At 38.1% G+C, this 15,144-nt stretch overlaps 1 protein-coding gene across 2 annotated transcripts in view; it reads left to right on the top strand.

Annotated features, from left to right (window-relative positions):
- Positions 1-15,144, top strand: part of SLC36A4 (solute carrier family 36 member 4) — a 39,172-nt gene that overhangs the window by 19,495 nt on the left and 4,533 nt on the right. For both annotated transcript variants that reach the window (XM_008636786.2, XM_017738221.1), the window contains exon 9: positions 10,400-10,569. In XM_008636786.2, the coding sequence (XP_008635008.2) occupies positions 10,400-10,569 (170 nt within the window). The remainder of the gene's footprint in view (positions 1-10,399; positions 10,570-15,144) is intronic.

Here is a 15,144-nt window from a genome sequence, read left to right as displayed (position 1 = left end):
CATGTTTGTCTCATAGATGATGAATGTATGAACATGGGTTTTGGTTAAAATCTGTCATTAGCTTAGGACCACTTAGCTGTCATAGTCTAATAAGAAAATCAGTACTATGGAATTTGGAATATTGTTGCTTTGGCTATAGTCAATCCCAAGATAAATAGACTTTAAGAACCTCAATTTTACTGACTGGAGTCTGTAATAACTCAAAGGAGGAAAGGTGGACTATTTATAATTGAAATACAGAATCTCAAAGAAACCAAGATAGTACCTAGAAAGTAGCACTTGGGTCATATTAAGAGCTGTTTAAACATTTCATCAGCCAGTGTTATAAAACTATTTTGAGATATTTATCATTAAAATAAAACAATTAATATGATGAATTAATTATATTAATGTGATGACTCGAGCTGTTCCTATCTGCCTGTGAGATCGGTCTAGACTCTTATTTGATGGTGGGTTTGAACAATTTTGTCATTTTGCTAGAGCCCAGGCAAGTTGTTGATTAAGCTGATTAATGTTAATTCATGCTATACTCTGAGTGATACTTGTAACAGGATTGAGAAGTGCTACATTCGGTTGCTTGTGCTATTCATTTAGTTGCTGCCTGTTAGAGTTGTCTGTAAAAAGAGGGGTTACTGCAGATTGGTCTAAGGTTGATGCTGCAAATGGTGATTGTCTTGGCAGCTGGGGGGAGATCATTACTGGGGAAACAGGAGAAGCTGGCAGCAGGGGCACCCCTTGATACCAAGTTAGCAAACAGCAGCTGAGAGCTCAGTACTGTCAGTCTGGGGGTTACCATTCATAGTGTCGAGAGTTGCTTTGGGATTTCAACACTTGTAAGTTTAGATTTTAAAATCATCAGGGTGACCTTGTGAAAATCATACTGCTTTGTGACATCAGTTCAATTTATGGAACAGCAGTGGCAACAGAAATGCAATACTCTTAAGTTGATGCAACAAACCATTTAAGATACTTGGTTTTGTTTAAGCTTTCGAGTGAAGATTTTGATTCAGAAGGCAGAATGTTGCTTTGGAGGTGGAGAAAATGTATATTCAGCCCTCAGTGGGCCTTTTTGAATACAGGACTGTGCTGGGGCTGGGAGATTCTGCAGCTGCTGCTTTCCCTCGGTGGTTTGGTTCTCTCTGGTTGTGGGTTCCCTGTGCCAGATGATGCTTCCTGGCAAAGCATGGGGCTGATGTTCAGGCCATAGAACAGAAGAGAGTACCCATGCTACTTCTTGAATACAAGAGCTGCAGGTGGTGCAATGGAGTGAAGAATACGTAACCTTATTTTATAAGAGCCGTGCTTGAGTGCCTCTTCTATGCTCCAAAGGTGCATAGGCCTGGTTTTAAAATGAATATGATGGTTTTGTTTCTGAATTGAAAGTAACTTCAGACTGAGTTTGCCCAAAATGAAGTCAAGAGTCTTGAACGCACTTTCTATAAGGGTGTAAACCAATGCCTTCAGCCTTGGCTCTGTCTGTAGCATTGCCACGTGCAGGCAATAGCTTTGCATAATGTTGTGCTTATGTAATAGCAGGTACACTTCATGAATATTTTGCGTCAAAAGTCTGGTTGGGTTTCTTGTTCTAGATACAAAAAACAAACCCAAATGTGGAAGTGATATTTTATAATAAGCTTCAGGGGGAAGAAGGGTGCAATAGAATCATGACATTTAAACAAGAAATATAATTGCCCTTCTCCATTACATATAAATATGCTAAGTTAACTACAGTTTTTACAACTGAGTATGATTTTTTTTCCCTCCTGTTGAGTGCTGCAGGCAGATTAGCTTAGTGAAGAGAAAAACATTACTTTCCAGCATTAGTTTTAGGTTTGGAAAATAAGACTTCTTATATTTTGGCCTATTACTTGAAGATGTCTATTCAAACTGCTTTTGAACTTGGATATCACAGCTTTGCAGCTGAAGATATGGTGGTATTTGTATACCAGAAGACAGGCTCTGGAATCACATTAGGAGCAGCTAACCAATTCCAGAAGATTTAAAAAGAGAAAACTAAGTGGATTATAATTTTAAAATGTCATTATTTGGATTTTGAAAGTAATGCAGATGAGCTTGTTAGGCCTGTGGCTTTGAGATAAAAGCCTCTCATTGTCAAAAGCTCTTTTGACAGATTAATATTGTCCTTTAAAAAAAGAAACCCAATGGCATGCTTCCCTTGTCCTTAAGACCAGACTGGATTTGTCAGAAGCAGACATTTAACAGGTAACATGACATCATCTAAATCTACTTGGGGCATCAGCTCTTTGGACCAGGGATATAAATTCTGTTGGTATTCTTTTGAGATGATGCAAAGGCTTGTATCCTCAAAATATGAAAGGTGGGAGTTTTCTGAGGATGTCTCTGTATTTGGACAAGCGAGTGTAGGTGGCTGGATTTGATGACTGTGGAGATGACCTACTACTAAACGCACATGGTAAATGTGGACTTTAGATGTCGTGTCAGCAAGAAGTGTGTTGTAGCAAAATCAGGATATAATTATGAGCAAGTGTGTAGAAACAGAGAATGTTGTTAGATACAGCAGATAAAAAGACATTGTATCAGAAACTGTAAAAAATGTACATCTGCCCAACTCAGATGAAGGTTGATAAAGTACCAGACAACTTGATATCACCTCTTTATCATGTAAAATATTCCTTACCAGTAATTTCCACTTCCTGAGAATGGAGAAATTTGCTTTCACCCTGAAGAACCATTTGTTTGTACATACTGGACTTTTATTACTTCCTATTTTAAAGGCAATTCTTAATAACACAAACAGAAGGCTCCCGAGGATAACTTTCTTTCAGGCAGCGTTCCACACACATGCTCACAACATCCAAATGTTTCTTTTTCCTTACAAAACCTAAGATACGCATGCGTTTACACAATCGCAGAACAAAGGTGTTTAAGTTTACTGCTTACTTGCCTGAACCTTTTCTTAATCATTATGTGGTTGGTGACTTTGGAGAATGGGCAAAGAGCAAGAGTGACAGAGTGCCAAGCTGTCGTGCTCTGCCTTGCCAGCTTGTGGTAGATGGGTTTTGGGGTCTGAGACATGGCTTCAGTGAGGCACAGAAGCCAATTTTCCTGTTAGATGTGACCCTGTCTTAGATGGAAGACTTGTCTGCCTTAATTATACATGAAGTAGGGGCAGAGTGATACACACGCTACTTAGGCTGATATTACATATAATTAAGAAGCATAGTTAATAATTTCAGGAAGGAATATTTATGTAGTTTCTTTTGCTTTTCTGGAGCCGGATTTTTTGTTCCCCTGGCCCATCATTCTGTAGGTCTTCTAAACTGCAGCTTTTGTGAACTTACTTGTTATGGTTGGATAAGATTTCCCTTCTGTTATGTTCTGAGTGAGTACTTACCTGCAGTGTATGGAATTATCTAAGTAATATATGAATGTAAGTCTTCATGATGTGACAAAGCTTTTGAATATAACTCTGAAGATGCAGAAATGTTAGTAACTTTTCCTGGAGAGAGCAGCTAGCTAGAATAAATGCTTACATCCTTGGTTTTAGACTTTCATGTCTCTCATTTAATCAGCAGCATCTTAACTTTACCATCAATAATAGGCTCTGTGCAGCCTTTTCATTGATGACAGTAGCATTGCAGTGTGTGTGTGTTTGTATCTCTGTAACAAATAAAGTTTAAGTTCTAGTTTACCTCTTAAATATTTTGCCAACATATTTATTTTTAAGTTAAATCCATTGTAAATCATAGAATAATTTACGTTTATTGAATCAAGCATGATGGAGACAACAGTTGGGAAAAAAAAGTTATTTTATTTTATGGCTGAAAATAGTAGGTATTAACAGACCTATCATTTTGTCAAAGGAATTTTAAACTCAGTAATGTTCCTGAATGTTCACTGAAGGATAGTTTTCCTAAACCTAATTTTTTTGTTAATACATGTTCTCCAAGATTTGAGAGCCCTAATAATGTACTGCTGAACACTTCTGCAGGCATCAGTAATGGCTCCCTAATAAACATTGTGGTTGAAAAATCATACTGATTTGTCAGGGGCAGCAGAAAAAAGAATCCTAAAAGAAATGGGACAGGTGGAAAGGAAAAATGTTGGAATGGTGAAGGCATTTGGAACGAGAAGATTATAGCAGGAAGTGATATGGTGTGTGTTCTTCAACTTGGCTTTGTGTATTCTTTGACTCGGCTTGTGCTTGAGCTGTGTGAGTGCTTCACAGGAAAGGTGTTGAGTAGTGCAGCTGTCACGGTGGTGGGCTCCCAAGTCAAGCCGAAGGGTATGGAGCTGTTCTAGGAAAACTACAGTCGTTAGTATCTTCTCTTCTTTCTGTTTGGATTGAGTGGGGTTTTTTTCAGAATTGGATGGCTATTTTTTTCAGTGATGGCTGTGTAAAATGCAATACGTGACGTGCATAACACTTTCTGTGTTGGGGTCCTGTTGTTTTTAACTGTTGATCCAGGAGTGTACATGACTGTATTTTCAAGGCTCCCTATCCCAGGACAGAGAAATTCCTGTATTTAGGGTTATAAAATTTTGTAGGTCCTTAATCCCATTTATTTCCTGTCAAACTCATTAATCCTCAGTGGAAACCATTATAATTTATTTTTTCACTTCTGCAGTCATGAATTTGCTCAGCCCCATGTAGGACCTTGCATTATGTGTATACTTAGCTTCTAAAGGGACATGCAACAAAAGCAACATCTGTGTGGAAGAGCATTTTGGATAAAAGGCAAAAGACCTTTTGGGAAGACCTTTTACTTTAAACCATTTGCACTGAAACAGATTGAAGTTTGTAAATGTTTTGTCTCTTGCCTATGAAGAAGCAGGTAGGGATAGGTGAGAACTTAGTAATCATTGTAACTTATTTTAAGGGGACTTAAATTCAATGTGGGTTTGATCATTGGCTGGAATAAACATTTAAGTGCCATTGCAGCTTTGGGAAATTTAATTTTTTTCCTCCTGAGCCAGAAAGAGTCCAGAAATACACAATCATGTACTATATCTCTATGTGTTATTTCAGTAGATTGAAATATACCCTCTAGCAACACTTGCATTTCTAAGTAATTTTTTCTTTTATCACTTACCTGGTGTAAATTTTGAGAGTAGCGTAACTTACACAGAACATGTTAGACCGTAGCACTGTATAGTCTGTAGGCTTCAGTCCAAATGAGTGGGGGCTGGAGCTGTCTGATAAACTAGAAACATAATTTTCTATTAGCATACATCTTTTGCTGGGTAAAATTACATACTATTGTAAAGGCCAGCAAAGCATATAACACTTCAGTGATTTTGACAGGACAAATATTTAAAAATATTGGTGACTGAACAGAACTGCTGCTTTATCATTTTCAGTTTACACTGAAGAGAAAATTTTTTGGATTTTGTTAACAAATAAATTCACATAGGACATGATAATACACAAACTTGCAGAACTTCTGTTAAGTTTCAGAGCAAGCTAAAGATTAAATAAATGTAATAATGAAGTGATAAATAAATTCTTGAACATAAGAAAAAAAAAGAAAAAAGAACCTCTGGAGAAAATGCAAGGTTTGGATGGCAAGCTAAGTAAGATTTACACAATTCCTTCAAGCATTGTTAAATCAAGGCCATCAGAATAGGGCAGTAGATTGGGTGTGGGTTTTTTTGTGTATGTGAGTAATTCTTTTTCTGGTGAAACAAGTGGAAAGGGACTTTACTGGAATCCAAGGAGATTGGTTTTTGGAGTGATTGGAATTGCTCAGCAGATTTCAGAAGGTACTGTGTTCTGTAGTGAGAACTTGTCTTCTCGATTTATTTATTTCATATAAAACTTTGACTATAAAAATTGATGTACAGTCACCATTTTGCTTGCATTTTTCCTTGGGTAATAGTAGCTGCCCTTTTTTTTGCAGTCATGAGGGATCTGTTAAGGAAAATTGGATTGTTTATTGTACGTGTTCCTAATAGTGATGTGTTCTGTAGCTTACTGAAGAGAGTGAGCTTTAAAAATGTGTCTAAAAGTGATGGAATAGAAGCCTGTTGCTCAAAATATTGCATGAGACTTTTTCCGTGCAGTGAGAGACAAGATGGACAAGGATGGGCAAGCAAACATAACAATGTAATAATGATGTATGCTGTTGTTATTATTTTACTTGATATAACTATACTTTTTCTGCAGACGGTTCCCCCGTAGGCTGTGTGGTTGTAAATCCACCTTGCAGTGAACAGATGAATTCATTGCTGCCTTCTGCAGACAAGAAGGAATGGGCCAGGCCTGGGCTGCATTGGTTTGCTGAGAATTTAATATTTTGTCTTTGGAGGTTAGGTAGTAGAATTTAGGTTTACATACCTTGAATACCTTTGATACCAGCTTCCTCAGCTTTTTTGCTTTGACTGAACAGAGCTTTATTTTGCTGCTGTAGGGCATGATTACAGATGGATTTTTTTCCCTGAGTAAATTGATAAATATATTGGTTTTAATTTTCCAAAATTCTTGACTTGTCTCTAGCTTAAGCCAGTCAAAACTTCTATATAGCTGTCTACCTGAATACTTATTTTAAAAGTGCAGGGCATAAAAGATGGCCGTTTTAGTGGTATTTCCTGAGACATGAAAAAATGACTATATGTATTTAAACATTAGGCATGTCTGCTCTTAAACTATCCATTACAAGATTAGCTTTCAGTGGTTATGAAAATTAAATAATAGTTTATTTGGTTACCTGCAGGTTGAATTCTCTTGTGGGTTTTTTTTGGTGCAGTTATATGAAAAGTACAGTAGAGATTTCCGATTAAAATTAGGCAGTCCCCTGCAGCTTACTTGCTGTGAGTGAAGCAGGATATTCAAGGCAAGGGATGAGGAGGCAGTGATATTATTGGGGATGTTTATACCTACTTCAAGCAGCTTGAAATGAAGGGGAAAGAACTTTGCATAATGGATGATATCAGATTAGCCAGGTTATTTCAAACATTCAATTATGATTCTTTGCCAGTAAATTATGGGTACTGTTGAATTTATTTGGTGGATGAAAGCAAGAGGTACTGTGCTTGTTTTGCAATTTTAAGAAACCAAAGTTTGATTGTAACTAAAAGAACTTAATATTAAGTTTCAAGGAAGATAATAGTAGTGACATGTGCAAGTGTCTCAAAAATTATAGGAAAAAATCCGTGAAGCAGGTGACAGAGAAACATGATAGAGAGTTTATTCAATGAGGAGGAAAAAAAAGGATGGAAATTGAGAAATTATGAGAAGCATAAGCTTAGTCTAAAATATGTGATTTCACAGGGCTACAACAGTGTGAAGTGAGGGAGAAAGAGCTTGAAGGAAGCACAGCATGGAAATCAGAAGCACAGAAGAGAGTCATTAAAAAAAAAGGTTAAAAAATATGTATTTGAAACTGAATCTTAACTCATCTCACCTCCTGGTTCCAGAAAGGAAGCATTAAAACCAAAACTAAGAAGCATTTGTGAAAAGAACCTTGTCTCTTGCATTCAGATGAAGTGTTTTGGTTTTCTGAAGTCATTGCAAGAGGAACTGTGCAGGGACTGGAAAGAAATTCTGCAGTGAAAATCTATCCATTAGCTACCCGCCAGTGACTCAGTCTCAGAACAAGCTCTGGCTCTCGTTGTATCTCCTAGCAGCCTCTGTCTCCTTGTGAGCACTCCACTGATCTTTTGGATCCCGATGGACTTCAACATCTTGGGGAGCTGGGTGTTTGTGTAACATGCATGCAATTGGTTGTTACTCCACTTCATGTTAATCCCATGAGTTATAGAACTTTCCAGCTTGTCTGGAGTAGGTGATACTGGATACTGTACAAAACCTGGCTCAAGTTCTTCACATAATTCCTTTGGGGGTCAGTTTTACTGAGGGAAGCATCTCCTGCAGTGATGACTGTCTCGAGATTGCTGCTGCTGCTGCTCAGGGAAGGTACCGAGCCGTGGGAAGGCTTGTGCTGAACTGGGAAGGGACACTCTCACCTGGACTGAGTGATGCAGGAAAGACTGCATTCATTCTCATCCATTCAGGCTGGAGGCACATGTAGTCCTGATACTAGCTCAAGGATAAGCAGGGAGGAATTACCATTTTTAAATATAATTTCAAGATCTACATGTTAATGTGTCTCTTGCCAACAGTATTATTATCCTCAATTTCTTTTAGTGTATCATTTCCTTAAACTCAGAATAAATGAAAGTTGTAGTGTTAAAGAGAGGTTGGTGATGTGAGAACATGAGTTTAAATGGGTGTATTTTGTTCTGATCTACTCGTAAGTATACAGGAGATGATATCATTGCATTTAATGAGTTAATTTGATGTAGTGGATAGTTAAAAAGCAGAATGTGTATGCTTAACAGCATTGTCCTATAATGGTTTTTAATTGCTTTTAAATTTTTTTAAAATTTTTGTTTTCTTGGAGAAACGCAGGTCTTCTGGGTTTAAATGCTAAAATGATTGGGTTTAAATGCTAAAGATAGAAAAATTCAGTATAGTTAGAAATTTAAAAAGAAAATTTCAATGCTTCCTTTGGACTCAAGCACAATGAACATGTATGTACCACTGGTGCTTTACTTCCATTTACGGGCTAAGTTTCAGATAGACAGTTCTATGATAATCTTGTCTGCCTGTGAAAAGAACTTTGTTCAAGTGTAAAAAGATTAAAAAGGCAGATATCCTGGTCAGAGACTGTTATAGACCACATGTCTCTTTTTGTATTTTTCCTGCTGCTCAACAGTCATTTAAAAATTGATTTAACTTTTGAAACTCTTCTTTAAATTTTGCATTCCCCACCAGATCAAGTTACAGTCCAAGCTCAGGTTCTTTTTTGGAGGAACAACATCAGCAGTGGAGGCTCTGAAATATATAAAGAAGTTAAGATGTATAATGTATTTTAATTGAACAGGAATGAAAATTGCCTCTAAATGTGCACATTTTTAGGGACCTCTTGGTTCCCAAGTGTAAAATTACTTCTTTGGGATTTCAAGTATGGGAGAAATAGGGCCATGTGGGATGGATTGGCAGTGGTGAAATGCAACTGTAAGTCAGGAAGTAAATGTCAGTGGGTGACTAAGAGGAAAGGAGTAATTACCCTGTAGAAAATAATATGCCAGCAATTCAGATATATCAATTTGTTAGTTAATTAGTGGATGAAATCTGTTTTTTTCGTAACTCACATTGCTTAAATAGTAAATATTCAGTCAATTAAAAAGCAATTTTGTATGACGAACAGTAGCTTTTCCAGGGCAACCCTATTGCACTGAGACTGTTTGTCTATATTAGATATGACCTACGTGCTAACCAGGGATAACAAGCTTTTTTAATTAACAGTGCCATACTGTTCATCAAATATAACCTGTATGTCTACTGAAAGATAAGCTGAACTGTGAGCTTTATTCCACTGTCTGTATTGCCTAGATTTTCATTACTTAAATTCATTAGAGAAGCTTAGATGTTTCACTTAGATGTAGACATACAATATTAGGTGTCTTAATCTCGGACTATATCCCATATTGAGTATTTGAGATGACTGTACAGTTCTTCTGAAAGAGGTGGGGAAAGTATGCATGTTTAGGAGCCTTCAGCTGGTGTTTTAGTGATGTAAGAGGATCTGTTTTGCTGGTGAAATTGAAGGTGGGAAGAGCAGTATGTGTGCTTGTCATTTGGTTTTACTGCCTTACCTGGAAATTTTATCTGAGTGTCTAAAAACTTAATTTGGAACTTACTGAGTGTATTTTTCTGAATGCTGTAGAGTACAAGTAAAAGGCAATCTCCAGCAGACTTCATGCAGTAATGGTTGCAACGCCTGTGTCTTCACTTTGAAGTGGTGGCAAACCCGGTGAGGTGGCTTGACTGTATTTGAAGCTCAAAGCAATATGTTCAGGAAAAGCAGTGCTTAGTGTGCCTGGCCCTATTTCTGTCAGAGAGGTGAAAAAGAGCATGGGACCGCATTCCAGTAGTCATGGACTCCAAATTCCCTGCTGGGAGAGCTGAGGCTGAATGCTGAGGCTGAGCTTGTGTGCCAATAGGTTTGTCTGGGATGGAGGCTGACAGTGCAGGCATGCCTGATAGAAATAGGAGAAATATCCTTGGATTCTGAAAAATTTTGTTAGAAAGGAAAATTAATGTTACTCATATTGCTTATGTATTTTCATCAGAACACCATAAGTTTCTCTTGACAGTTTTTCTAAGCTATAAATATTGCTTTATGTTTCCACGCTGATGCTGTTTTCCAACCAAGAAAGGTGCTTTTCAAAATGGAATACTTCTATTGGGTGCATAAAACATTGTGACCATCCAGGCTATAAAAAATAATGGTAGAATAATCCTGTTTATTTATAAAATCACCTAAATTTTGGAAGCTGGCATTGAAAGAGGGGAGACAAGTAGTTTTACTCTGAGGACATAAAATGTGATTGATTCTCCCTCTACTTCCAGGTACTGCCATTGGAAAACAGAATGAAGGACAGCACACGTTTCCCCCAGGCATTGAACATTGGCATGGGAATAGTCATGACATTGTACATCTCACTGGCCACCCTGGGGTATCTGCGCTTTGGAGATGAGGTCAAAGGCAGCATAACTTTAAACCTGCCACAGGATAAGTGGTGAGTGCCTCTGTGATTGAAAAGCCCTAACCAAGGGGGCAGAAATGTTGCAAAGGTTGTTCCATGCCTCAGTGCCATCAGGGTGCTCAGACTTTTAATGTATCCACAGCAGAGCTGTGGTCCTAGCCAGCAATTTCTTGCCTATTAAAAGGACTTGCATATGGAGACCGATCACTGATGCTGTAAGTCATTCCGTCTCTAGCTGGAGCTAGTTCCAGCACTGTTGAGGGAGGGAATATGCCGTTTGCAACAAGCTATCACACAGCTCTGAAACCAGCTACTTTTACCTTGGATATCCTGGCAATGTAGTGCCCTTTTTTAGTGTAATCACTGAGCTTAACAGGTTAACAAATGGAGTAGAAGACATCAAAGCTGAATAGGTTTGTAGTGCAAGTCCATGGATAATGTATGATAATGACTTCCTAGCCGAAGAATGAAGCTTATGTTTGCCTGTGTCTCAAGGATACTACAATTTTTATTTAGTTTTTGTTTTTTAATGCTATGAGGGCTGCACATGTCACATGCTGAAGATGAAGACTGTTTCAACTGCTGTGTTGTTAGTTTTGTATCAGTCTGTGGATGGATATACTCTAACTATTCTCTAATATAATTTATTTTTTTTTAGTATGTTTGTCTGATGGGCCTAAAATTAGGTATATCAGCAGTGCGCAAGTGCTAAAACTGAAAAGTATTTTAATGTTTTCATTCTGATCAAATAATGTCTTACAAGTTATACACTTGCGTCTTCTTGTTCAATGTCTGCTGTAGTAGCTTATTAACATAGTGAAATCTTATGGGAAAAAAACCCCCTGCTTTGATGAACTGAATGCCGACTGTTTTATTCTTTGAAAAAGAGAACACATGTGAAGAATGTTCTTAATTTTTAAGTGTTACTTTTTCATTCTCTTTTCTTCCTTTTCATTCCTTGGAGTCAATGTGAACAATGTGTTTTTAATATTCTTAAGAAGTTTTGTTTAATTGCCAGACTGATTCCAATGTTTAATACATGAAAGTATAAAAAATGTGTCCTGAAGGATGAACGTTTTTCTCATTGCTAGAATTTTCATCTATTTCTTATTGCTTGTTTGCTTTTTGTTTTATACTGCTGTTGTAAAAACTGAGATTTGGGCTTTAATGTTTTTTCATTTTATAGGATTTTTTTGTTCTTTCTTTCTTTCTTCCTATTTTTCCCAGGGTTCTTATTTTTGGGGGATATTACTCATCATATAAATTTATATCCTTTCTTTGTACATACATACACAAGAAGTTTAGCAAGACCAAGTGCAAGGTAGGGCAATTCCAAGCACACATACAGGCTGGGCAGAGAGTGGATTGCGAGCAGCTCTGAGGAGAAAGTCTTGGGGGTATGGGTGGATGAAAACCTCAGTGTGACCTGGCAATGTGCACTCACAGCCCAGGAAGCCAAACATGTCCTGGGCTGCATCCAAAGCAGTGTGGCCAGCAGGGTGAGGGAGAGGATTCTGCCCCTCTGCTCTGCTCTGGAGAGACCCACCTGGAGTGCTGTGTCCAGCTCTGGGGTCTGCAGCATGGGGAAGGATGTGGACCTGTTGGAGCAAATCCAGAGGAGAACCTAAGATGATCAGAGGGCTGGAGCACCTCTCCTATGACAGGCTGAGGAAGCTGGGGGCTTTTCAGCCTGAAGAAGTGAAGGCATTGGGAAGGCCTTACAGCACCTTCCAGTACCTGAAAGGGGCTTACAAGAAAGATGGAGAGGGACTTCTCATAAGGGCATGTGGTGATAGGACAAGAGGGAATGCCCTTACATTAAAGGAGGGAAGGCTTAGATGAGAAATTAGGAAAAACCTTTGTACTGTGAGGGCAGTGAGGCACTGGAACAGGTTGTCCGGAGAGGTTGTGGACTCCCCATCCCTGGAAGCATTAAAGACCAGGCTGGGGTCTGAGTAACCTGATCTAGTGAAAGGTACTACTCATGGCAGGATGGTTGGAACTGAATGATCTTGGAGGTTTCTTTCAACCCAAACCATTCTGTAATTGTATGACATTAAAAAAAACCCCCAGAAATCTGCAAATGTTTGTTGTATCTATTTTATGTGATGCAGCTGAAGGGAAAAATACTTCCATTTCTAATATTATATGGCAGTGCTTGTTGTTTATAAGATTAGTGAAAAGCTTGGTAGCTGTGGGTTTATTTGTGCTTTAAGAGAAGTGCTCTTAAAAAACAACGAGTGAGAGGAATGTGGAATAAGCTAAGGTTTCTACTCACTGTTGCTTTTTATTGTGCTCATGCAAGCAACAGAATGCACTTTATCCTGCATCCCTGCTGTCTAACAGAGCTGTTCACATACGAGTTTTCAAATAGCTCTTGGCTACAGTGCAGATGTGATGATGATGATATTTGTCCTGATGGCTTTGCAGGCCTAATGCAAGGAAACAGATAATAAAAGAGATGGAAACTGCTGCTCTATAGGGTTGGGAATTGGCATTTTAAGTGTAATAACCTCAAAGCTACTCAGGGCACATATCTACAGTTAACAAAGTCATCTGTTTTTGTCTTACCCTGGATAGTCCCCCAGAGCACCAAACAAAATTAGGAGAAGCAGCTCAGTGATGCGCTCAGGGATTGTGATGTACGATGCTGCTGCTGTGCAGGACTGTGGGCCTACCTGGTACAGTACTGAGGGACAAACGGTTGCAATTAACTGGGCTAGCAAAACAAATTTCCAGTGAACTGTAGGACAGTATTCTGCTATTTGGTCCTCCCATAAAAAGCCAGTAAGTTGCCAGTTTGAACTAGAGAAATGCAAGGAGCAGAGGAATTTTTTTGTAAGAAGACAGTCATGTGAAAGAGCCCGGAATGTATCTAAGTAGTGAGACTTGGCTTATGTGTTTAATTCCAGCTGGACAACCCCTGTATTAAAAATAAGCCTTTCCTGATAAAGAAAATTAAATTAAAATTCTGCTGCTTTCTGAGTTTATTTGATGTCCTCACAGATGCGTTGACTGGAAGGCATACACAGGCCCTAGACTGGTTAAGTTCTTAAGTTGAATTTAAATAGAGGACTGCTCATATTTTTAAAAAGTTCCTGCTAGATTGCTGCTTTTGGATAAATGACTTGGTGCTGTTCTATTTTAGATGGTGTTTGGAAGTACAAATTGTCACTCAGCTTAATTATTACTTAGACTGTTGAAAATGGACTTAAAGAGTAGTTTTCAGTATTTGCAGATACAAATTATAGAAAATTCTGCTTTAGTACTTGGTAGTGTCCTTGGTTTGGGTCTCATAGAATCATAAAATGGTTTGGGTTGGAGAGGATCTTTAAAGATCATCTCTTCCCATACCCACGCCGTGAGCAGAGAAATCTTTCACAAGACCAGGTTGCTCCAAGCTCCATCCAACCAGACCATGAACACTTCCAGGGATGGGGCATCTACAGCTTCCCTACCCTCATTGTAAAAATTTCTTCTTTTTTCTGGGTTGCATTCTTACCTTGTTGAGGCTGAATATGAAGGTTCTTTCCACCATCTGTTCTTTGTTAAGTACAAGTGACGGTCTTTGTGCAGGAGTTCCCTTACTGTGAATCCCAAAGGTAAATGACCATACAAACATTATAGTGTATTGAAGTTCCACAAGACTTCACATGGGACTAGTTTAAGTGAAAACTTAGCATAATTATTGCCCTGTTTGGTCTAGCACTGTTGTTCTGCAAGTTTTGTTACCTTTTTTAAGGGTAGAAACATTGGCAAGTAGTGTATCATGAAATCTAAAATGTAGAATTGAAAAGAGGTTTAGCACATATGAATGATTTAGATTTTTATTAAAAGGTAGCGTAAGGAGCCATCTTTTTCTGATTGGAATATAATACTAAATTACTAGTAAAATCACAGCAGTAATATAAAAAGTATTTTTTAATTTGGAAAGTTTTTAATCCTCACAGAGCTGTAGAAAAATAGTGTAATGGAGATGCTTACTTTGAACTACTGTGTGTTTAAGCTTTGAATCCTATTTTTGAATATATTTTAGACATTACTTTTGTAAAGGCTCAGGGTAGTCTGAAGCCTGAGGATTAGAGGTGAATTGTGGGTAGCTGGTCAGCTAAAATTTAACCAGTTACAATCTATCTAAGCTTCTGGAATAAGGACAGTCATGCAGAGCTCTTGTTCCCTATAAATTTCTAAAAGCTCCTCAGCAGTCAAAAAGATGCGTGTCACAAAAGCAGCAGCTTCTAAACTAGCTACACCATGATGTCAACATGTAAATTAATGCAATAGTTTTTCTGTCCATTTGAATGTGCCTTTGGAGCTTCCTTGAGTTGTGTACAGTAATGGTCAAACCTTTGATACAGATGATTTAGGACCTATTAGTCAGAATGTATTTTTAGGTGAAGCGTATTTTTCTTTTCTTCCTCATATCATAGAATCATAGAAATTATGGTGGAAAAGAGCTGAGCTGTACAGATACAATGTTTGCCATGCTGTGCCATTTGGCCACAGGATAGAGGGCCAAAAGCAGTCCTGGCTGGATTTTATTTACTAGTGCAGATACAGACTGTGATACTCAAAGAAAGAATGCTTTGAGTGACCCCTGCCAGACTT

The sequence above is a fragment of the Corvus brachyrhynchos genome, unplaced genomic scaffold, assembly GCF_000691975.1.
Source record: "Corvus brachyrhynchos isolate BGI_N302 unplaced genomic scaffold, ASM69197v1 scaffold117, whole genome shotgun sequence".
Lineage (NCBI taxonomy): Eukaryota > Metazoa > Chordata > Aves > Passeriformes > Corvidae > Corvus > Corvus brachyrhynchos.
This window is presented reverse-complemented; position numbering and strand designations above follow the sequence as displayed.